The sequence below is a fragment of the Gobio gobio genome, assembly GCF_949357685.1.
Source record: "Gobio gobio genome assembly, chromosome: 15".
NCBI lineage: Eukaryota > Metazoa > Chordata > Actinopteri > Cypriniformes > Gobionidae > Gobio > Gobio gobio.
Window position 1 is genome coordinate 20,260,614 of NC_137108.1, and position 23,438 is coordinate 20,284,051.

Below are 23,438 nucleotides of genomic sequence, written 5' to 3' on the forward strand. Positions count from 1 at the left end.
ACTCATGCTTGTGGCCAGAAGCATTTCAATGCTGATGTTCATGTCCTCAATTTTGCCCTTGCGGTTTTGAAACTATTGAAACACTGTGATTTTTTTTTTTTCCCCCTCAGAGGGACAGAGAAATTGACAGGTATTAAAATCGTATTTTAAAAAATAAATCATTTCTTTCACCAAGTTGTAAATGATCGATTCAGAAGTGCACACACTGACTTGAAACCGTTGAAAGCATCACAAATATTCCAGTCTTTTGTAAGGAACTGATTCAGGAAATCCTCTCGCGCGTTCCGAGAAGAGCCGAATCTCGAATCCCTAAGCACTACGACAGTGTCAAACTGTCTGTGCAAATGTTGGTCCCAGGCTGCTGATTCTTGTCTTGTTATTGCCATGTCAGGAGGTCCGCCCACTTATCCGTTACTTTTGTGTAGGGCAAGATGTGCTGGCAGAGGTTGAGCTGATGGATAAAGGGGCAGGGAGCGCCAGCCTGCTGCGCCTCTTATACATGTGTATTTGTGTGCGTGTTGTGTGTAGAGACTTAAGGCTCTGCGGAGTGGCCGGCCGCTGGGTAATTAAGACAAGATGTGAGCCTCTCCTTTCCTCCACCTCAGTAAGTCTCTGAGTCAGAGTCGTTTAGCTCGTCGTCCTTGTAGAAGCCGCCGTCGTGGCGGCCGATGCTGTTGAAACTGCAATAGGAGCTGTGATCGGCGCGGAGCATGGGCAGACTGTCGAACGTGACGCTTTTAGTGGGGCTGGTGTAGTGATTGATGGCACTGAACGTGAGACTGGGCACTGCACCTCCACCGGGAGACACTGGCATCATGGTGGCCAGGATTAGCGCCAGGCAATCTGCCACGTCTTTGTTAGGAGCACAAGCCAGGGCCGGAGTGTAGCCTATCAGAGAAATGAGAGAAGAGCCTTCAGAACGGGTTGACACTATTATGGTAAACAAAAAAATGCCATGTGAGAATTAGGGATGCGACAATGGAGAAATTCGGACTGATAGTTACGAAAAAAATATTTTCCAATATATTATGGATAAAAATAAAAAAAACTAAAATATAAATATATAATAAATATAACTAAAAAACAATGATAAAAATATTATTATATAAAGATAATATTGGGAAATCAATATTTTGTTTTATTTATCTGTAAACCCTGCTCCCAAAATTCCATCCATGATTTCCTAAATTCCATTGTTTACTACCAGCGGGGGTAAAAAAAATAAGATTATACAATTCACATATAAAAATGAAAGAGCACCTATCATGGAATTTTGAAATGTACCTTTCATGTAGTGTGTAACCTAGATCTAAGTGAACAAAAACATCCTGCAAAGTTTGAAATATGACAGTGCACCGTATATATAGTAATTTTCTTTCAAAAGTAAGAGTCGACTCGGAGTCATTTTTAAGAATCGTAGAAGCTTTTTCTTCATAGAAGACCGAAGCTTTTTCTCTGAAATATACACACAATAAGAAATATAAAAATATACACACCATAAGACTCATAAGTTTAGGGTCAGTAAGATTATTTTATGCTTTTGAAAGGAGTTTCTTATGATCAACAAGTCTGCGTTTACCTGATCAAAAATGCAATGAAAACCGTAATACTGCGAAACATTACAACAAATGTTCAAATGTAATTTATTAGTCATGGCAACGGTGCATTTTCAGCAACTCTACCCCAGTCTTCAGGTCACAATCCTGCAGAAATCATTCTAATATGCTGATCTGGTGATTTCTTATCATCAATGTTGACAACAGTCGTGCAGCTTCATATCGTTATACAATGTTTTCAGGATTGTTTGATGAATTCAAAAGAACAATATTGATTTGAAATAGTAAAAACATGTTTAATGTGACAAAAGATTTCTGTCACTTCTAATCAACTTAATGCATCCTTGCTTTTTTTTTTTTTTTGATCATACTGATCGCAAACTAATGAACTAATGAATATGTGTATGTACATAATCGCATATTTCTAAACACACATTAACAACAATGATTTCGATAAGGTTATAAATCATCAGTATTTACCATTTTCATCCACGGCTAGCACACTAGCACCCTTAGCTAGTAGTTCTTGGACAACCACAGTCAAACCATTCCTGGCAGCAACATGCAGGGGCCTGGAAAATGAGAACTCAATATTAGGCTTATATTTTAATCAAGCATGTGATCAGCTAAAGTCAATTATTATTATTTTAAAAAAATAATAATAATAATAAAGAATTATCTTACTATTGCAATAATACATTGTACTGTAAAAAAATATATATTATAATACAATACACGTCATAAAATTATTAATTGAGTTATTATTATTAACAATATTTATTATTATTAATTTATTTATAGAACATTTATGATATCTTAATTTCTTGCTTTCAAACATTAAACCATTGAGCCTTTATTTTGGCAGAAAAAAAACTCGCATTTTTACTCGCATTTGGCACTTTGAGCCCCAACTTAACATGCTAATAGCGTCCCGCAGATGGCACCGCAAGCTGAAGCATCGCTGTTAGAAGCAATCCATGCTTGAAATAAGTGTATTAGAACAGGGGTTTTCAAACTGTGGGTCGCAGTTAAATTTACGTTTCAGTGAATGACACACACACACTCTAGTCTGGGGTTGCACAATATACCAACGTTAAATATAAATCCCTTTATTACTTAGTGTGTTTTTCAAATCGCAAAAGCTGCAATTTTAATAAATATATCAGCATTGTGTTTCATGAAGTGCACGTGCGTGACTTGTTGTGATAACAGTTTTCAGCATCTCAGAGCAGCTTCATTATTAACAGGGTTTGAAATTAACACCCGCCAACCCGCCAAATGGTAAAAATCAACTGTGGCGGGTAACTCTGTCGAATCACCAGCCAATTTGGCGGGTCACTTACTATGTTTACTCACTTTTTATATATGAGCACGGACAGACGCTCATATGCGCTGTCTGTGAATGTCCTGTCTGTGAGGCGCACCAGAATCCAGTTCTCTTTCGCGCTTGAACGAACAATAACACACAGATTTATGCCAAAGTGCCCGTTTTGTCGAGAATTAGTTAAATAACGTCTTAACTGAACTTAAAGAGTTGAGAGAAAATTAGATGCGCGTGAGTCAGATCCGCGTTTAAATATTCTATTTTTTTGTCATATCACACTTTTGGTTAAGATTAAGCTTCCAGTAGGCTACTTTTTCATTCGTTTTAAATTTCTTCTGCCATGTCTGTGTAAATCAGTTGAGGCAGCAGAAACTACTGTTACTTCATATCACATTATTTCAACATAGCCATTAGGCTGCTATTTTAATTGCTATAAAAATGTATAAATGTACCCTAAGATTGTATTGCAATTAAACTTGTATGTCATTAATACTATGACAAGGAAAATAAAAAATGCTCTAAAGAGAATTAACGCCTCCCACCCCAACCCCACATTCATGCTTTAAAATTATTTTGGTGGGTCTTGAGATGGATTACACTTGTCTAGGTGGGTCCTGGAATGGAAAGGTTTGGGAACCCCTGTATTAGAAAACGTAACAAGGCCATTTTGAGATTTCAATCATCATACAGTAACCAACCACCCCCCAACCCAAACCTACAAAGTTTTTGCTCTGATTTACACAATTCAAATAGGTCATATTTTAAGATTGGAAAATACAGAAATCTGTATAAATACGGAGAATTTACATCCGTGTTTAATATATATTGGTATATCATTGTGAGTGGATGATTTCTACGTGTTGACCGTACGTTTGTAAAGCTGCGTTGGTTGAATTGATGAGGTTTCTGTCAGTGATCTTCTCCAAGATCAACAAGGCACTGGTTTCATGACCCTATAGAGAGCAAATGAAAATGAATACAGAGTAACAGATAGGAGAGCATCACCCAATCTATACTAGATGCAATGTCCCATCATTCTCCGATGCTTAAGCTCAATGCCGAATGCAAAAACAACTTCTATAGAAATTAGGACAACAGAACAGAGCATTCTTACCTTACTGCAGGCCAGATGGAGAGCAGTGTTTTTGTTGGCATCCTGTAGCGTGAGATCTGCTTTTGCACTGCTCACCAACACCTCTGCCAAACACAGACAGATATCAAAACCAAACACAAACTCAGTTAACTGTAAACACAAACCATTTGAGATTTGAGTGTCAAACTCCTACCGACGGCATTGGTCTGGCCGTTCTCAGCAGCCATCATGAGTGGGGTTTTGCCTCCAGCATCCACACAGTTCACCTGTGAGTTATGACCCAGCAGGAGCTGCAGACACTCCACATGATCTGTGAAGGCCGCAGCATGAAGAGGAGTCCTGTTGCAGAGAGAACAACAATTACAGCCTGGACCAACCACAACAATAAGTGAGAATTTAATTAAGTTGTCATCATTTACCATAACAAATTGTAATATTGTTTTTTATCAAATATTTCTATTTTATTTTATTTCAGCTTTATTCCGATTAAAACAGTTTTAGTTTTTGTTAACAATGACACTTTTTGTTTGCCCACCCTTGACTTTACATTAAAGAAACCGTTTCAAAACTTAAAAAGAAATGGAAACTGACATCACCGGCCAAATCTTAAATGATGTAAAAATGAATAAAGTAAGTATGAGTGGTACCTGTTTTTGGAATCAGTTGAATTGACGATGGCAGGACTAAGTGTGTCTATCAACATCTCAGCTGCTCCTTCATTGTCATTTATACTAAAGATCATAAAAAAACAGCTTCAATACTCTTGCCCTTACACAAACACACACACATCAAACCAACCCAAATCCACTTACACAGCGCAGTGAAGGGGGCTAAAAGTGTTCCCTTCAGTCTTATGAAATAACTCCTGCTCCAGCAACACTTCAACACAAGTGTCATGACCTGCAGAGAGAGAATCTGATGTAACAACAGTTAACCTCTTAAGATTCCTGACACCTGATAAAAACAAATCCCTCAATAGCCCTATTCAGAAGGGGACTGGTTTTCCAGGGGGACGTTAGAGAAATTCATGCTCCAGATGTACTTTGCCATTTTAATCCCATCCAAATCTGCCAAGTCTGTGTTTTTCCTCACACAAATGCTGTAAAAACTCCAGGGCAAATTACCTAATGTTGTTCGGCAAACTCAACAGTCATCTGAGAAATTGAATCCCGTCCGAATGCAAATGTCTGATTGTTGATTCTAATGCTTCTCCTCATGTGTTTTTGACGTGTCTGAGCTACCGCCCCAATCTTCGGCATGCTTTCATTTAGTTTCAATATGGATGGTATCCAATGAAAAAATAACACCTATAATCAATAAATAGAGCCAAATCGCAGAAACCGCCCATTTTAATATCGGTGTCAGGTAAGCGCAAGATATTTGTCTAGATTGATTTGCTCACTTATGCAAGCTTATTAAAAACTTGTGAAGTTTACTTAAATAAGGTTTTTATAATAAATTAATTATATTAACAAAAAATAAATTCAAAGACATTTGTCACACATGATGCATGCAAGCACAGCGCACTCCCATGTCTGTAATAAACACGGAGATATTAGTCCCGTCTGAAACGGTAATTGAGATAATTTAATATATATATATACATTGGTTGTTTCAGATTAATGCAAGTGAACTCTGTATGATTCAGAACATATTTCATGCTTTCATTCAGATTTAAACTTATTGCAGAAAATGACAAAAAATAGACACCATGGTGCCATTTACAGGGTTCCCACCCATTTCAACTAATGAATTGCCATGACCTGTCCAGTAGATTATGATTATTGCATAATATAATTATAATTTATTATATAGAGATTGCTAAAGAGGATTTCATTTGTATGGCCGATTGTTTTCCTTAAAATGAGATTTCAATAATTATGTTTATCTGTGTATGAAAGTCTCTAAAAAGGCAAACAACCTGAAAGCTGAATGTAGCTCAAAAGAGGATTCAGCTTCCTGAGCCTCCAAACAGATGACAACCAGAAATATTTAAAGCAGTACATTTACTATGGACTTTTCCCAGGTCTGGAAATCCCATTTTTTTAAATCCATGACATTAGGAACCCTGCATTTAGTTTTTATTAGACTTGGTGTGAGCAGGCTTTTAGACAGGTATGGTGTATTGAACTGTGACTGGCAAGTGCGTTTATTCACCGTTGTAACAGGCCCAGTGAAGGGGCGTGTAGCCCTGCTGGTCAGTGATGACAGGAATGGTCTCTACTGACTGGGCAGCATGCAGAAGGCCCCCCAGAACCCCAACATGGCCACAGGCGGCCGCAAGGTGCACCGGAGAACGCCCCCTACAGTCCCGTACCATGAAACTGGCACTGTGCTGCAGCAGAGCCTCCACGCACTCCTCATGGCCCGTCACCGCCTAGATGGAACAACACACACATCCATGAGCCACGGCAGGAAGCACTTGCAGAGGTGAAAGCCAGTGGCAGTAGAAATACTTCTAGTGCAATGAGTTATTTACCCCTCTGTGCAGAGCAGTGCGGCCCCACTTGTCTTTGGCATCGACATTGGCTCCTTTATTAATAAGAGAGTAAACGCAGTCTGTGTGTCCGCCCAGAACTGACAGCATCAGAGGAGTCCTGAGAATCACATGTATGAATATATAGCTGTAATTTCCATTGACTTCTACAAGAACAACAAGAAATATTGTGCTTTGTTGTGTCATGTACTTACTGGCCAATCCCATCCTGGATGTCCACTGCACTCTGCAGGTCGGCATTTCCGATTAGCAAACGGAGACATTCAGAGTGACCATTGGTGGCTGCAAGGAAAGAGAATAGGCACAAACACATGTGTCATGAGTGTGTATGTCCATACATGTACAGTAACAGGTTAAATCCCTCTGAGGTTCGTGATAGATCTATATATAAATATATATATAGGCCAGGATGATAAATCTGCTGACAACATTGACCTTGTGTCTGCTTGGCTGATTAACAACAGAAGTGTTAGCTCTGCTTTGTGTCAAGAATCTATAAACAGCTTTGTCAATGGATTTGATTGTGCGATTGAATTTCTGTTTCCAAATATTTTAAGTGAATTAAGTAAATAATATAATTTTATATTTAAGGGGGGGGGGGGGGGGGGGGAATCAAAGATAACAGCAAAAAAAATTATATATATATATATATATTTGTATTAATTCCTATCATTAAATGCCTTACACCATTGAGTAAATATATAACAAAACATTACAAAAATTAAAACTTGTCTCTCAGCCACCTGCACATACAGACCAATTTATATTATAAGGCTCGTTTTGAGGAAAATTAGGTTGCAGCTTGTTGTCTACGTTAAAGAGACATTGTGTTTTAACACAATGACACAATGACACAATTTTAACACAACAAATAAAATTAAATATTCCGTTACAGTTTAGTAGTAATGATTTTATGAATTTCTTCACTGAGAAAATAGAAAGCATCAGAAACAAAATTGTAAATGTACAATCTTTAATGATGTCTTATGATTCAACCGCAACTATCGCCCGTCAAGAACTACTACACCGCTTTACAACTATAGGACAGGAAGAGCTAAATAAACTTATCATAGCATCTAAACCAACAACATGTTTATTAGATCCAATACCCACTAAACTACTGAAAGAATTGTTACCTGTAGTGGAAGAGCCTCTTCTCAATATTATTAACTCATCTTTATCTTTAGGTCATGTTCCAAGAATATTCAAGTTGGCAGTCATAAAGCCTCTCATTAAGAAGCCACAATTAGATCATAATAACCTAGCAAATTACAGACCAATTTCAAATCTTCCATTTATGTCTAAAATACTAGAAAAAGTTGTGTCCACTCAATTGTGCGCTTTCTTGCAAGAAAATGATATCTATGAAAAATTTCAATCAGGATTCAGGCCGCATCATAGCACAGAAACTGCACTCGTTAAAATCACAAATGATTTACTTCTAGCTTCTGACCAAGGCTGTATCTCAATACTAGTTCTACTCGATCTTAGTGCTGCGTTTGATACCATAGATCATAAACTACTCTTAGATCGACTTCAAAATTATACTGGTGTTCAGGGACAGGCATTAAACTGGTTTAGATCGTACTTATCAGACCGCTACCATTTTGTCTGTCTAAATGGGGAAAAATCAAAGATGACGTCAGTAGACTATGGGGTGCCGCAAGGATCCGTGTTAGGCCCTCTGCTATTCTCTATATATATGCTGCCACTTGGTAATATTATAAGAAAACATGGAATTAATTTCCACTGTTATGCTGATGACACTCAATTATATATTTCATCACGACCGGATGAAAACGCTAAATTATCTAAACTGACAGCGTGTGTTGAAGATATTAAATACTGGATGACGTGTAATTTTCTGCTATTAAATTCAGATAAAACGGAGGTGTTACTTATTGGTCCAAAAAACTGCCCACAAAACCTCTCGCAATACAATTTTACCTTGGAAGGATGTCCTGTCACTTTATCCACTACAGTAAAAGACCTGGGTGTTATATTAGACCGCAACCTGACATTCGAAAATCATATTTCATATGTTACAAGAACGGCATTTTTCCACCTTAGAAACATTGCTAAGCTACGTAACATGCTATCTATTTCTGATGCAGAAAAGTTAGTTCATGCATTCATGACCTCGAGATTAGATTACTGTAATGCTTTATTAGCTGGTTGTCCTGCATCCTCAATAAACAAACTACAGTTAGTCCAAAACGCGGCTGCTAGAGTTCTTACTAGGTCAAGAAAATATGATCATATAACACCAATTTTATCATCTCTACACTGGTTACCTGTGAAGTTCCGTATCAATTACAAACTATTGCTACTAACCTATAAAGCCCAAAATGGTTTAGCTCCAGTGTATCTAACGGATCTTCTATCGCCCTACAATCCATCGCGCTCTTTAAGATCACTAAACTCTAGGCTTCTGGTCATTCCTAGGATATCTAAGTCCACTAAAGGAGGGAGGGCTTTTTCACATTTAGCTCCTAAACTCTGGAATAGTCTTCCTGATATTGTTCGAGGTTCAGACTCGCTGTCCCAGTTTAAAACTAGATTAAAGACGCATCTCTTTAGCCAAGCATTCACATTATAATTATCTTTTTATACTACAGTTAAATCGGATCAAAAGCATTAATATAATATTCTGAACAGCAGCTACGCTAATCATTTCCCATCTGCTTTTCTGTTGTTATCTCGGGACACTAGTCCCGAGGTAAATAGTTCATCAGCTCCAGTTTGTATCCAGCCTCTCCTGGAGACTTCGGATGCCCCGACACCTGTGATGAGACGACTCCACGCCTGTGAAGAGACGACTCAACGCCAGCGTTGTTATGGCCTAAATTAATACACGATTGATTAACTTTTTCGAACATTATTCTTTAACATTGTCTTTCTAACATTTTTACTGTACATCTATGAAATGCACTTTCTGTAAAGCTGCTTTGAAACAATGTGTATTGTGAAAAGCGCTATACAAATAAATTTGAATTGAATTGAATTGAATTTTAACAACGTTTAGCTCACCGAACTCACCGAAGTTCAAAATAACTCTAACCTCTCCATTGTTAACGTACTGAGCTGTTTGAAACGGCCCGTGGGACATCTATCTTTGCGAGGGAACGCAAATATCTTTGCGAGGGAACGCAAATATCTTTGCGAGGGAACGCAAATATCTTTGCGAGGGAACGCAAATATCTTTGCGAGGGAACGCAAAGTTTCTCGAGGGAACGCAAATATCTTTGCGAGGGAACACAAAGTTTCTCGGGGGAACGCAAATATCTTTGCGAGGGAACGCAAAATGTTTGTGTGGGAACGCTAAGTTTCTCGGGGGAACGCAAACGATTTGGAAAAAAAATATCCTCCCATCCTAAAAATTTTCCACCACCACGTCCCTTTAGGGGCTCCGTACATATCAACCACTATAATTAAATTATTTTATCCTTAGAGATGTTTTGTTTTGTTTATTTAAAAAAAAATATATAATATTTAAAAACATTAAAAAGATAACAACAGTATTACATTTTTTGCATATATGCATTCATATTACTTGCTTCATCTTTATCCTTTATCCTCTTTATCCTTTGAGTAATTATAAAAATATATAAAATAAATTAAATCATAAAAAATAAAAAAAAGTTTGATTTCAGTATATATGCTTTCATGGTCAGCAACAGGACAGTTTTATGAGATATAATTTTTTCCCGAAACATGTTTTTTTCACAATTAAAAATACACAATTGATCTGTGTTTGGTAAACTGTCACAAATTATGCGGATAACTGAACTTCATGTTATCTCAGTCCTTGTTCAACATACCAGCGGCGTGGATGGGGGTGCGTTTGAGCGTGTAGTCTTTCACCAGGATGGAAGCCCCCTGGTTGATGAGCACATCCACACATTCAACATGGCCTTTGAAGGCAGCCAGGTCCAGTGGCGTGTGTCCTTGTGCTGTTCTCACGTCCAGATCCAGCAGAGACTGAACCAATACCTCAAGAGCCTGGTGATGTCCATGATATGCCTGAAATCAACCATTAGATATAATCTGAGAGAAACCCCAGCCAGGAGGCTTAAGAGAAATAAAGAGTCAAAATGTTTTTTTGAACAAACAGATTGAGATTGTACTCACAGCCAGATGGAGTGGGCTCACAGGAGCACGTACATCAGAGTCATTTAGGATGTCTGTCCCTGAGGTTTCCATTAACTTCAAGACAAGACAAAACAAATCTAAATAGGTCTCTCAAGAGCAGTGACGATCTTAAAGGTGTTTATGTTGATTGCTATAGTACTTACCACATCTAAAGGAGTTTCACTTGCAATCTAATGAAGAGGACAGAAATACAGTAAGCTCAAAATATTAAAAGCATAGACTCTATCATGTGTTTTTAAGTTGTCTCACCAGCTCCAGACACAGGCGGTGTCCATAAGCAGAGGCGTAATGCACTGCATTGTAGCCCTGATTGTCTCGGATCCCTGGGTTAGCATCATTCCTCAGCAAATATTCCAGGCACCTAAGTAGGGAATGAGAGGTAAATCCATTTGCTTGGAAATTACCCATCCAACTCAACCACAGTCCATATGGTAACTCACTTTCCATCGGCGTCAGAAGCAGCGGCGTAGTGGAGGGGGGTGCAGCCCCTCTTGTCCAGCTCATTGACATTGGCTCCTGAACCCACCAAAGCAAACAGGCACTGGTAGTTGCAGTTTGCAGCTGCGTAGTGCAAAGGTGTCCTAAAGAAGAGGATATTTTCTCAAGCCTCAATCAAAAATATCATAAAGCCATTAACATAATTGATGACTTTGGGAGTGTACAGGTAAACACACCTTCCAAAACTGTCCTTCCTGTTGAAATCTGCCCCTGTGTTGAGGAGAAGATTCAGACACTCAAGGTTCCTGTGGTGGAAAACATGTTACATTAGATACTGTAATCCATGCTCAAACTTCATAAATGAAACATTAAATGGGTTGCACTATGTTGGTTAAGCACAACAACAACAGAAAATAGTATTTCACAATAAAGAGAAATATTTGAAAAGTGTAGTTTAAAAAGTGTCAAAAGTATTCATTGAGGTTTGTTTCACATTGCTTTGAAAAACTTTTGTATCATTTTTAAGAAAAGTTTTCAATTTAATGACTTTAAATTTAATGTGTAGTGTAGCCATCATTAAAATTAATTTTATTTATATTTTATATAATATTTTCCTTGCACCATGTGTGTTTCCATACACCACACATGCCCAAATTTGTATTATTTTCAAAAATGTTTTATTTATTAATATTGTTTATAATGCTTGCATTTCATTCAAATGTCACAAATAATTAATTCATAAATACCATTACTTTTTTGGGGGAGTCACACCACATACTAACCTTGCTTTGTCATAAATATATACACACACACACACACACACACACACACACACACACACACACACACACACACACACACACACACACACACACACACACACACACACACACACACACACACACACACACACACACACACACACACACACACACACACACACACACACACACACACACACACACACACACACACACACACACACACACACACACACACACACACACACACACACACACACACACACACACACACACACACACACACACACACACACACACACACACACACAAAGGGGGAAAAAATGCATCGTCATTGAACATAAAATCAAAAAGAATCTCACCCGCCAGCAGCAGCAGCATGTAAACAGGTCCTTCCAAAGTCATCGGGGGTGTCTATATCAAAGCCTGGAAGACATAGAACCGTTCAGTTTTATCTTTATATGGAAAAGAGCAGACTATAAAAAAAAAAAAAAAATGATGTAATCCATGTACAGAAAGTGCAGCGGCTATTTTACCAGATGACAGCAGCTTACGGCAGCAGTCCGAGAAGCCACTGAGAGCAGCCAAATGCAGTGGAAACATGCCATGAACTCCCCTCCTAATTGAAAAAGAGCCAATGTTACAAGACAGACAGGAGCATCTCACTGTGTATGCATGTGGGATCAATTACAATATTCTTGGGGTTTCAAAGAAGGTATTTAATAGCCTGGATGCCAGCCGAACTTAGCCCCGCCCACAACATTTGAGGTCAGGCAGTTCGGTCTGGACTTGATCCGTTGTGGAGCAACTATGCCCAAACAGAAGCTGTTCGGACCAATGAAATTTGGGGGCAAAATGTGTGTTTTTTTGGCAGGGTTGCCTACTAAAATTCGCATTCCTGGGTCTAAATATCACATAATTGGGGTCGCTACAATGGAAAAACAGCCCGCGGGAAAACCCAACGGAGCAGTATCCGACTCATATTCTGACTAGAATTGAGTATGACAACGTCAGGCTAGGTATTTAATGAATTCCTGCCTACATCTATGTCAAAGGTTAATGCATAAACGAAACAAAGGTGTTATGTTCAGTAATTAACAAGCGCATGGGAATGTGAATTCATACTTGGCTGTATCAGCTCCATTAGTGATCAGTGTGTTGATGAGAAGCTCGTGTCCGTATCGAGCTGCGATGTGCAGAGGAGTGTTCCCGTTCTTATCTTCACAGTCTATCTCAGCACCTACACACATACACAAAACAGACAAATCAAACAGATCAGATACTGAAGGTTTCAATAAATGTAACAGAGAAAAATGAACACTCACCATTTTGAATAATCGCCTGAGATCTTGAGAACCTCCCGTGGATTGCGGTCATATGTAGAGGGGTCTTACCGTCCTTACTCTGTACAAGGAGAAAACAATGATAAATAACCAACTAAACATGTTTAGATTTTTTCTGCAGCTCTATTAATCTAATCAAATCCAGTGGTGGTTTTTGTCATACATGTGAAGCCCTAATAAGGCCCTACCTTGATATTGACATCAGCTCCATTGCCCACCAGCAGCTCAAGGCAGAGCGCTCCGTGCCGTGAGGCGGCGGTGAAGTGCAGGGGTGCGAAGCCCTTCTCGTTAACCTGGTTCACATTCGCGCCACACTCGATCAGCTCGTTCACCACCACATCCTGACCGTTGTAGCATGCCACATGCAGCGGAGTGTTCCCATATGCGTTTGGCTCATTCATCTGCAAGCATGTCCACAGTTCAAATGTTCAGGTACACAACATTGACGCTAGGGTTGTTCATAGAACTATTTTGATGATAGATTAATCTGTTGATTATTTTTCAGATTGGACGATTACAGTTAATATTAATTTACTGATTAGTTGATTAATCCTTTAGTTAATTTACAGATAAATAACCGTAACTTCTGCAATTAAATTTTCAGTTACATTAAAACATTTTCATTAAAAAAAGTACCAAAAATGAAAAGGCACCTATCAATAATACAAATGTCCATATTTTAAATGTACTGTAACCAAGTGTAGACAGTACGCTTGAACTAGTGTTAGTTTCGTCAGCTATTTTTAAATTTAGTTTCAGTCTTAGTCCTATGTCAAATGTAGTGTTAGACCGATATATCGGCCGATATTTGCGATTTTTACATGTATCGGCCGATACAAGGCTGCTGCGTTCCGCGATATTTTTTTCAAGAGATTAAGTTAAGTGCACCTAAGCATTAAATGACTAGGTTGTAAATAGTTTTAAAAGTATAAAAGTTTTAAGTATAGTACAGTCAGTGTGCACTTTATAAAGATGCTTGCTTGTTGATACTGTGTGCAATAGTGTAATTATTTTATTTATGCTTAAATATTTAGTTTCACAACTGAACTCTTTTTTTCTTGTTCTACCTCACCTGTTTTTACTATTTGTTAAATATAGTTTTTTTTTGTTCAATAAATGTTCCTTTTTTAAATTTTAAATTGTTATCATCATGATCAGCGTGCCATTTTTATGATGTAAATTGAGGGAGCAAAAGCAGTATCGGCTCCAAATATCGGCTCAAAAAAATCGTCAGTCCACATCGGTCAATGGCTGAGGCTGATGAAAAAAAATCGGCATCGGCACAAAAAAAATCCATATCGGTCGATCCCTAGTCAAATGTGCTTTTTAGTTATCATATTTAGTCAACTGTGTCCTGTTTTTGTTTGGTCAAGTTTTAGTCGACTAAATGTCTGAGCATTTTAGTCTAGTTTTTGTTAATGAAAACTTAGGCCTAGTCCACACGTACACAGGTATTTTTTTAACCTGAGTTTTTCCTCCTCAACAATCGGGGATGCCATGGGCTCAGTGAAACCCTTCTACAAGTTTACTTTGGACTCAGTGACAGGTAACTGTACACAGGGGCAGGGGCCAAGTGGACTGAAGCTTTACACACTTGCCTTAATATGTTGTATTATTGCATTCTGGCTCCTCTGTTCTGCAATACAATGAGATAACTGCGCATGTATCTGTATACATGTGATAAGCGCTGTTAGCAGAGTTATTAAAAGCTATGTCCGCCATTGCATAGACTCCACTCATGCAAACAAAAGCGTTAACGGCGCACAATCTGACGTCAAACAAAGGAGAGAACGGCACGCACTTCGACTTAAACCGAAATCTCCGGTTTCACCGTCTACACGACAACCCTGTAACCGGAGTTTCTAAAAATCTTCACCCTGGCCGGAGTTTTCAAAAAAGTCCAGTTTCAGTAACCGGATACTGCGTTTGCGTGTGGACGAACAGCCAAACCGCGTAAAAAAAGCTGCGGTTTTGAAAATACCCGTGTTCGTGTGGACATTTGAGAATTGTTGCACTTTCACTTATAAGCACAAATCAAGAGAATGTCGACTCATTCGCAAGGTTTATTTTACCTCATCTAGTTTAATGATTTATTATAGGCTATTTATTGTATGCCTACTGGTAAAATAAGAAACTTCTCTAAAAAACTGTGAAATTCCACGTTGTTTTTTTCTATTAAAACAACAGCAAAAAAGACTCTGTATTGTCACACAGAGGTTGCGTACGTGCAGTTATTCAGCAAACACAAAATCGCAAATAGTCCAGAGATCCATGCTTGGATCTTTTCAACAGAAAAGCTCTGAATGTGGGATTTAAATGATTGAAATCTGTCGACCGCATGCATGAACAGTGATTTTGGTCAAGCCGTCTATATTCTAAACTACATTTTAGGCTCGTCTTTTTCCATCAACGATATTGCATGCTAAAATAGTCACAGTTATCGTTTAATGACGCTTGTGTCATCTCGTCTTCGTCTTGTCTTAGTTATGGAAAAAAATGTCAACGAACATTTTTGTTAATGAAATGAACACAGCTTGAACTACATCCGAAGATCCACTGGATGTGCCGTGGGTGCAAATCATTTCTCCATCTCTGTGAGTAAAGGAGTCTTGTTTTGTGTGAATACACCGAGAAACGTTGGCGCAAAACAAAGTAATTGATTACGCCAACGCGTCATAAACGCCCTAGTTCACACACTGCACAGGCTTTCAGAAGTTTAATTACAGACCTGTCTAATAGAATGTGCAACTGAATGAGGCTGAACACAGGTGTGCAACCAATTGTGGTATAACCCAATTAGCTAAACATGTTTTTTCAAATGCACAGCAGGCTACTCTCTAAGTGCCTTTAAAGTGGATCTCTGCATGAAATATCAGCATGATGCCCTCTGAAACATATTTGGACCAAACCAACCTCAAGAGTATAAATGCCTGTGTGAAAGCGAACCACATTGTGCATTTTATTATGTTCTTGTCAATCAAACTCACTGACACTTTTCACTGGACAAATGAAAATCAAAAAGAAAATTGTGCACTGCCAAAATAATAATAAAAAAAAAACGGAAAAATAAATGATTCACATAAATTAATTTAAACTTAAAGGGGTCACTGACTGAATGCCAGTGGGCGGGGCCTATGGTGCGATGATGTATACCTATTCTTGCTCTGGAGGCAGGCATATGCAAGGTATTTGCCGTGTGACATCACAGATTCCGAAATATAAAAAAACGAGCCATTTTTGGAGCTTAGTAACAAAAGGTATAACAGTAAAACTAGTGACATGACGCACTCTTTATAAAAATGAATGGCCATCATGGTTTTAGTGTGTTTCAGTGGCTGGACAATGTATTACACCGTGTCCTAACTACACGCGACGCGATAAGATTACAGCGATAAGCAACATGTCTGTCCACACCAGACGCGACGCGACTGCGGGATGCAATAAATCAATCAAAAACCACAGCCAATCAGAACAGCGTGTGGGCGGGCTCTCGCGGCAAGTGCACGGCACCAGAGATTAATCTTGACGGCACTCGCAAGGAAATGGATAAGTACATAATCAAATTCACAAATATTACACCATTTAAACATTACTAAAATACTTACTGAGATACTAAAACAATCTTTGTCATAGAATATACTTGTTTGTTCACAGTTTGAACGTTCTTGTTTCAATTTGTTTAATTTCAAGATCTGAGGTGAATTATCCCTTGTTGCTTTTAGTACGACTAACAAAGCTGGGAGCAATTAATGATATTCAAAGTCACATTACATGCTTTTGACATTAAATAAAACACATAAACACTACCTGAGATTATCATTGCCATGTTTTGTGTTGTTATTCCAGCCGCGACGTCGCAGACAAAAAGACACCGTTTCTAAAATAGATTCATCGCGTGTCGCCGTCGCGGCTGGTTAGGACAAAAACTCTAACATGGAAAAGATACCTTTTATCGCGTGTGGCGGCGTCACGTCGCGTGTACTTAGGACACGGTGTTAGACAAACGCTATAATACGTTCTCACATATCGTCACCAATATGCATTTATATAATTTAAACAAGTCTTTGAATATCTAATAAACATTTAATTCCATGAATCTTTAGAGAATCTAGCTATTAGATCCTATGAAGCGTTTTTAGCCACCATAAAAACGGGTGTAAAAATTCATCCTGCAAATTGGATGCAGACATGAGAGTTTTGCCGTCACTGGGCACGCATGAGCAAGCGACTTCAGTGTTTCTCATACATTGACTTATTTGTGGCGGCCCGCTTCAATATCAACATTGACCGCCACAAATAGATTTCAGTGCTTTCCATTCATTAACTAGACTGTGATGGCCCAAAATATATTTAAACTTCTCATGATAACATTAAATATCATGTTCTGCGCCATTGCTGTCAAGCTCGCTAAGGCTTGGTGTCCTTATCAAATGCGCTGCGTAAAGATAGGTGCGTGCTTGTCCGGCCAGTCAGTCTCACAAAAATTGCAATTGGTACATCTCTAATATTTACTTGCTTTTTAGTCTTTTTTTTTTTTTTACTATTTAATTTGTGAAAAATACTAGGACCACAGAATATATTATTTGACAGGTTTATTCTTTTTAGTTAAGTGAAATCATTTTTTTTATCATATTAAACAATAGTTTTCTAATTATTTTTAATAATTTATCATTATTTTTATTTTAAGTATATGTAAAATTATACATTTTAAAATTGCAGCATGTTTTATTTTACTATAATTGAACTAAATAGTGTTATAAATATCCGCCTTTGGCCACCCTGCCTCAGCAAATACTGTGTTGCTTGTTTTTAATATTGGCAGCAAAATCATTGCGGATAATTGTACAAACACTTATTTTAAGACAATATGATTTTTGTGAAAGGTTAACACTCACATCCACTCCCAAATCCAGCAGATATTTCACGACACTGATCATCCCGCTGGACGCTGCAGCGTGGAGGGGTGTGTAAGCTTTCTTATCTTTACATGTCACCTCAGCGCCATGCGACACCAGCATTTTTACCACCTCCATGTGACCTGAGATACAGAAAAAATGAATAGTTGAGGATTTTAATGGGTTTTGAATTTATAGATCCCACATATGGTTGTGTAAGAGACTGGAAAACAAACAATGCTCCGCCTCACCCATGTATGCCGCCCAGTGGATCGCCCTTCTGTCCTTCTTATCAAACGCATTTATATTAGCTCCCCTGGATAGCAGTAACCGCACCATCTGACAAAATAAAAACATGCATACTTTACACAAGGAGGTCATCATCAAACAATACATCTGCAGAGCATGCAACCCTCACTTTTTATAATGTTAAAATATTCATCTCTCAATTGTACCTCAAGTTCTTAATGAATTCTGATCCATAATTTCAACAAACCCACACATATGCAAATGCATCTTCACTGACCTCCAGGTGGCCACTGAAGGCAGCGTGGTGCAGAGCTGTTCGTCCAGCCCGATCTGATACATTAACGTTGCTAAGCAGTGGCACCAACGCCTCAGCACAGCGAACCGCTTTGTTAGCAGCAGCCACATGTAGAGGGGTCTGCCAGTTCTTATCTCGAGCGTTTACATCAGCAGAGTGCTTCAACAAAACCTGCACAGCCTCCTGCAAGACACAAGGTCACATGAACAGGCAGATCAATAATCTGAAACATTTGTTTTAATTTGTTTACCTTAATTTGTCAATTCACACGCATGAGCTCAAGTCTTTAAGTAATTTTGCACTGCAAAACGTCAGAGCAAAAATAAAAACAATATGCAATATGTAACCTTTATATGCAAAAAACAAAGGGTCGTGTCAAAATTTATATTTTTGTATATTCTTCAATATTTAGTGCATGAAGCTTTAGATATCTTACAGCAGTGTTTCCTCACTTATATCTTTGTTCTACTGTTTTTATTTATTTATGGTTGTAATGCATTTATTTTTTCTTATTTTATTACCGTTTACTTTGATAATTACTATAGATTCAATAATTTACTTCATTTACGTAAAAATGTAGGCTCCATTTGATTGCTTTTAATTTAATTTGCAAATGTTTATAATATATAGTTTACACTTTTATAAATAAAACATTGTTATAAAAATAATAGTTTCAAAATAAATTTTTATATCAGAATTTTGGTATTCACCAGTGATATTTTAATAGTTTTTTATATTTTCCATTTAATTTCATTTAAGTTTTAGGAATTTTGTTGTGTGTTTGTCATTCTTATACGTTTTTTTTTTATGTCTTTATAGACATTTTTATTTTTTTTGTTATTTAAGTACATCAAGTTAAACTAAATGAAAATTAGAAATGGCAACTAGCTGAAATTAAATAAGTTTATTTTACTTCACATAATGTTCATTTTATTTCAAACAACAAAAATGTTATTATATATAAAGTTTCAGTTTCAGTTAACTATAATAACCTTGGTATTCACTACTGAAATGTTGGTATTGAAACAATCCTGCACTACAGGAAGTAAAGTTTATGCAAAATCTACAGGATCCGTGGCTCTGTGATTGTAGTACCTCACTGCAGGATGCCACTGCACGGTGAAGAGGAGTCAGCCATTTGTTGTCTTTGGCATTCACCCTCGCCCCTACACCACAATCAAAACATCAAGAGATCCATGAATAACAATAAATCAAAGCCACATCTGATCTGAACACACCTGGAATCAAAGGGAGAAGGTACTAGAAGGTTTGCTTTTAGATACTTTAGAAGCGGTGCTTTTACCCGATAAAATTAAGAGCTCTATAATCTCAGCATCTCCTAGGTAAGCAGCTGCATGCAGTGGTGTCCTTTTCTCATTGTCCTGAGAGAAATTAAGAGAGATCTTGAGTCAAAACATGATGGTTCAATTGAGAAATCTCGCCATGAAAATTTGTATAACAGGTTCAATTCTTACTTGTACATTTACATCCTCTTTCTTGAAAATGAGAGAGCGTACTTCATCCGGATCAACATTGAAAATAGCTTTTAGCAGGGCAGGCTGAAAGACAGAGACAGAGAAACATCAAATCACACAACTGACAGTGAGAAACATGGCCGAGTCTGAATTGAGACATTTTATTTGTCCTGAGGGGTGAACTTAAATGCAGAGCCTGAGATTGTGTTTGCAATATCTGAGTAAACATGGCTGCATCTCTCCCCCAAAGACTTCCGACAGCAAACAGATCCAACAACACCTTGAGGTAGTGTTGTCATGAGACTGCATGTGTATTGCTTATGTAAGTCCATCCTCAAGGGCCAGAGTGATTCTAAATAAAACCCGCCTCTGCCTCTTCGACTTGTCTTTTTGAGCTGCAGTGCAAATTGACACTAATGGGTGATTCTTCAATTAGTTGTCAATTTTCTTTCCTTTAAAATGATTTTAAAGAAAAAATGCTTTCATTCAAGTTTGCAAACACTCAAGCTTTAGAGGATAGATTATAATAGCTTTGAATGTTGTCTCTCTAATTATTTCCTCATAGAATTTCAAAATTTGAAGCTTGTCTCCATGCAGACTTACCTTTGCCACTATACTAAATCTCTATAAAAGGTGTTCAAATAAATTAATATATTTTTTAAAGTATGATTTTAAGTTATTTGGAAAGAAGATTTTTCCCATTTGTAGATATGTTGTCATTTCATTATAACAAAGAATACTTGTACCCAACGGTGTTGTCATTACCTCTGCATTTCTCTTCTCTTGCTTGCCTCAATGCCTCCTAATCTAGTAATCTAATAAACCTGACATTGTATATTATGATGATGGTTGGTTTTTGCTTTTGTTCCTCTTTCGTAAGTTGCTTTGGACAAAAGCGTAAATGCATAAATGTAAATTTGGTTGACAAAACTCAGTGTCATGGGAACGCATCTTTGCCAGAACCACAGTAACACATTGAAAACCAAAAATGTAATTAATTTGACTACTTTTAAAATCATGACTTGAGAGTAGCTCTGCTCAATTAGGTATCAATAACAAACAGTCAGCATATAAAATAGGGCTGGGCGATAAAACTATAATGATAATTATCGCCAAATTTTCCTCGATAAAACGATAACAACAGTTCGATAAATGCTCAATATAATGCTTACACGCTATGTGTAATGTTGCGCATGCATTTTGTAGATGGGTGCTGCACGCATTTATATTGTCAGTGTCATTTATTTAAAAGGTTTGGCATGCTGACCAGAAAGATTTTTTTGTTTATTGACAAACATTATCTTTAAAGCACTTTAACTTTGCATTTGCAGTCAGCAGAGCAAAATGTTATTACAGTTCTAGATTTTACTATAGATGTTTATTTTATATATTCTAATATTCTACTCTATTAATATTGTACTAATACTAATTTTATTAGTAATAAATACATCTACCTCAGTTTTGATAAATTGTTCACCTGTTTGAGAAGTGTTTGTCATGTTTTGACAATAAAGGATAATTTAAAACTACAATTAACTTTCTGTTTTCTACATCTTTTACTCAGGAGCAAAAATATGCCTTTAAATTAGGGCTGTAACGATTTGACCAAAAATAAAAACCTCGATTAATTGAACATTTTACCTTTATTACAATTAAGGAACGATTATTTTGCTTCTTTTTTTTTGCTTTCCATTTTTTGCCCTCATAAGTTTGAGTAAGTTCCTGATAAGGTTTTTACTGTAAATATTTCCTACTATTAAAAAGGTGGATTTTTTTTTTCTAATGAAAAAGTGTATTTATTTGTGATTTTTAAATACCTGAAGGAAACGGTTCACTTTCAGCAGTTATTGTCAATGGGGTAGATTTCTGTTTGTTGTACATTGGATAGGCTACAGATAAATTAACACAGTAGGCCTACATTACATTTATTTGAATGCATTAATGAGAGAGTGATTGTGTGTGTGTGAATTAGTCATACCGTCTCTATTCATTATGAAGCTGTGGTTTTACTTCAAAGGTATTAAAATGTATGCCTATAATGGTGGAGTTTCTAAGCTACTTTAGTGAATTTACTTTAGTCACAGGACAGCGTTGACACTGCGTTTCTGCGCTGCTCTCTGCGCGCGATCTTTACGTGATGTGCGAGCTTCTGTCTGAGTGTTCGTTTGTCACAATATATATGTCATTAGTTCAACATAATACACATCTGATGGTCTAAAATCGCTTTAATGTTCAAACTGGCAGGCCTTAAAACACATTCAAATGACAAAGCTTTGTGAGGACGCAGGTGAAAGGTCTGCCTTCAGGGCGCACGCGCACGTTGTCAGAGACGCGACACGGATCAGCTCGGCTCTCTGTGTCACAGAAAAAAGCTGAGCACTGAACGGATAAGTGTTCCGTATTGTTGTTTTTGAATAGTGCACAATCGCTTTAAATGTTCAAGCCTTTAAACGCATTTACTTGACAAACTTTATGAGGATGAAAGTGAAAGCGATCTGGCTTCGGGGCTTGCACGCGCTGTCTGTGTGTGTGTGTGTGTGTGTCGCAGCGCGTAGACTATCAGAAGAACGGCAATTAACTTACTGTATAAACTGTGTAAAAAATGCAGCTCCTGTAGTGATTCTGGGCATCTATAAACAAAGGTGACTGCTCCTGCATCTCTGTGTGCCTGCAAATTGCACTTGATGTGACTGACGGGGCGAAGTCACGTGACTAAAACCGAAATAATCGACATGGGAAATAGGGCTGCACGATTTTGAGAAAAAACCTAATTGCGGTTTTTCTGACAAATATTGCGATTGCGGTGCGATTTTCGATTTTTGCGTTCGATACTTTTAAGTGCATAAAACCTAAAATTATGAATAAAATATGTTGTTACTTTTACGGCACAGAGGGTTAAATAAACTACATACATAGTGATTGAGGTAATGAGATTGTTTGATGCTTCGTGATTATTAAATACCTGAACCTAAATACCAAAGAAAAAGACGACATAATGGAAATTAACTTAACCACTTGGTCATTTATTTTGTTTTTAAATTTAACAATCTTAAAACACTGAAAAATAGAAAATGAATTCTTATTAGATTTAGATTTACAATTAGAAAAACAAAATAATTCTGTAGTCCACTGCAATTTACTGAACATGAAACTGTTATATTGCAGACATTTTAAAATAAATTACAATGACAATTAAAAACAACACCTTATCCAGCCTTCTGCAAGATAAGAAAGTGCAAAATCAGAAACTGTGTCAGAGTGCTACATTAAAGGTTTTTTACTATAAAACACCAACATTTTTAAGATGCTGGTATAGATTGGTAGTGTTTCCTCTGGATCTGGCCATGGCACGTCGACATA

At 37.5% G+C, this 23,438-nt stretch overlaps 2 protein-coding genes across 4 annotated transcripts in view; both read right to left on the reverse strand.

Annotated features, from left to right (window-relative positions):
- gtf3c6 (general transcription factor IIIC, polypeptide 6, alpha) overlaps window positions 1-23,438 on the reverse strand; it is a 1,355,101-nt gene that overhangs the window by 1,257,920 nt on the left and 73,743 nt on the right. The gene's annotated exons all lie outside the window — the stretch shown is intronic.
- ankrd28b (ankyrin repeat domain 28b) overlaps window positions 106-23,438 on the reverse strand; it is a 35,387-nt gene continuing 12,054 nt past the window's right edge. Inside the window, exons 2-29 of one of the 3 annotated variants that reach the window (XM_079837457.1) lie at window positions 20,079-20,162; window positions 19,907-19,985; window positions 19,699-19,769; window positions 18,586-18,786; window positions 18,311-18,398; window positions 18,060-18,202; window positions 13,353-13,565; window positions 13,147-13,225; window positions 12,947-13,061; window positions 12,358-12,440; window positions 12,184-12,247; window positions 11,297-11,365; window positions 11,063-11,203; window positions 10,872-10,983; window positions 10,766-10,792; window positions 10,602-10,676; window positions 10,292-10,493; window positions 6,665-6,752; window positions 6,453-6,570; window positions 6,131-6,350; window positions 4,786-4,873; window positions 4,621-4,704; window positions 4,167-4,312; window positions 3,995-4,077; window positions 3,751-3,833; window positions 2,913-3,002; window positions 2,037-2,128; window positions 106-888 (exon numbers count right to left, since the gene is read on the reverse strand). In XM_079837457.1, the coding sequence (XP_079693583.1) occupies window positions 602-888; window positions 2,037-2,128; window positions 2,913-3,002; window positions 3,751-3,833; window positions 3,995-4,077; window positions 4,167-4,312; window positions 4,621-4,704; window positions 4,786-4,873; window positions 6,131-6,350; window positions 6,453-6,570; window positions 6,665-6,752; window positions 10,292-10,493; window positions 10,602-10,676; window positions 10,766-10,792; window positions 10,872-10,983; window positions 11,063-11,203; window positions 11,297-11,365; window positions 12,184-12,247; window positions 12,358-12,440; window positions 12,947-13,061; window positions 13,147-13,225; window positions 13,353-13,565; window positions 18,060-18,202; window positions 18,311-18,398; window positions 18,586-18,786; window positions 19,699-19,769; window positions 19,907-19,985; window positions 20,079-20,162 (3,225 nt within the window). In that variant the 3' untranslated portion in view covers window positions 106-601. Of the gene's footprint in view, window positions 889-2,036; window positions 2,129-2,912; window positions 3,003-3,750; window positions 3,834-3,994; window positions 4,078-4,166; window positions 4,313-4,620; window positions 4,705-4,785; window positions 4,889-6,130; window positions 6,351-6,452; window positions 6,571-6,664; window positions 6,753-10,291; window positions 10,494-10,601; window positions 10,677-10,765; window positions 10,793-10,871; window positions 10,984-11,062; window positions 11,204-11,296; window positions 11,366-12,183; window positions 12,248-12,357; window positions 12,441-12,946; window positions 13,062-13,146; window positions 13,226-13,352; window positions 13,566-18,059; window positions 18,203-18,310; window positions 18,399-18,585; window positions 18,787-19,698; window positions 19,770-19,906; window positions 19,986-20,078; window positions 20,163-23,438 lie in introns of all 3 variants that reach the window. The other 2 variants (XM_079837456.1, XM_079837458.1) reach the window with 2 other exon arrangements.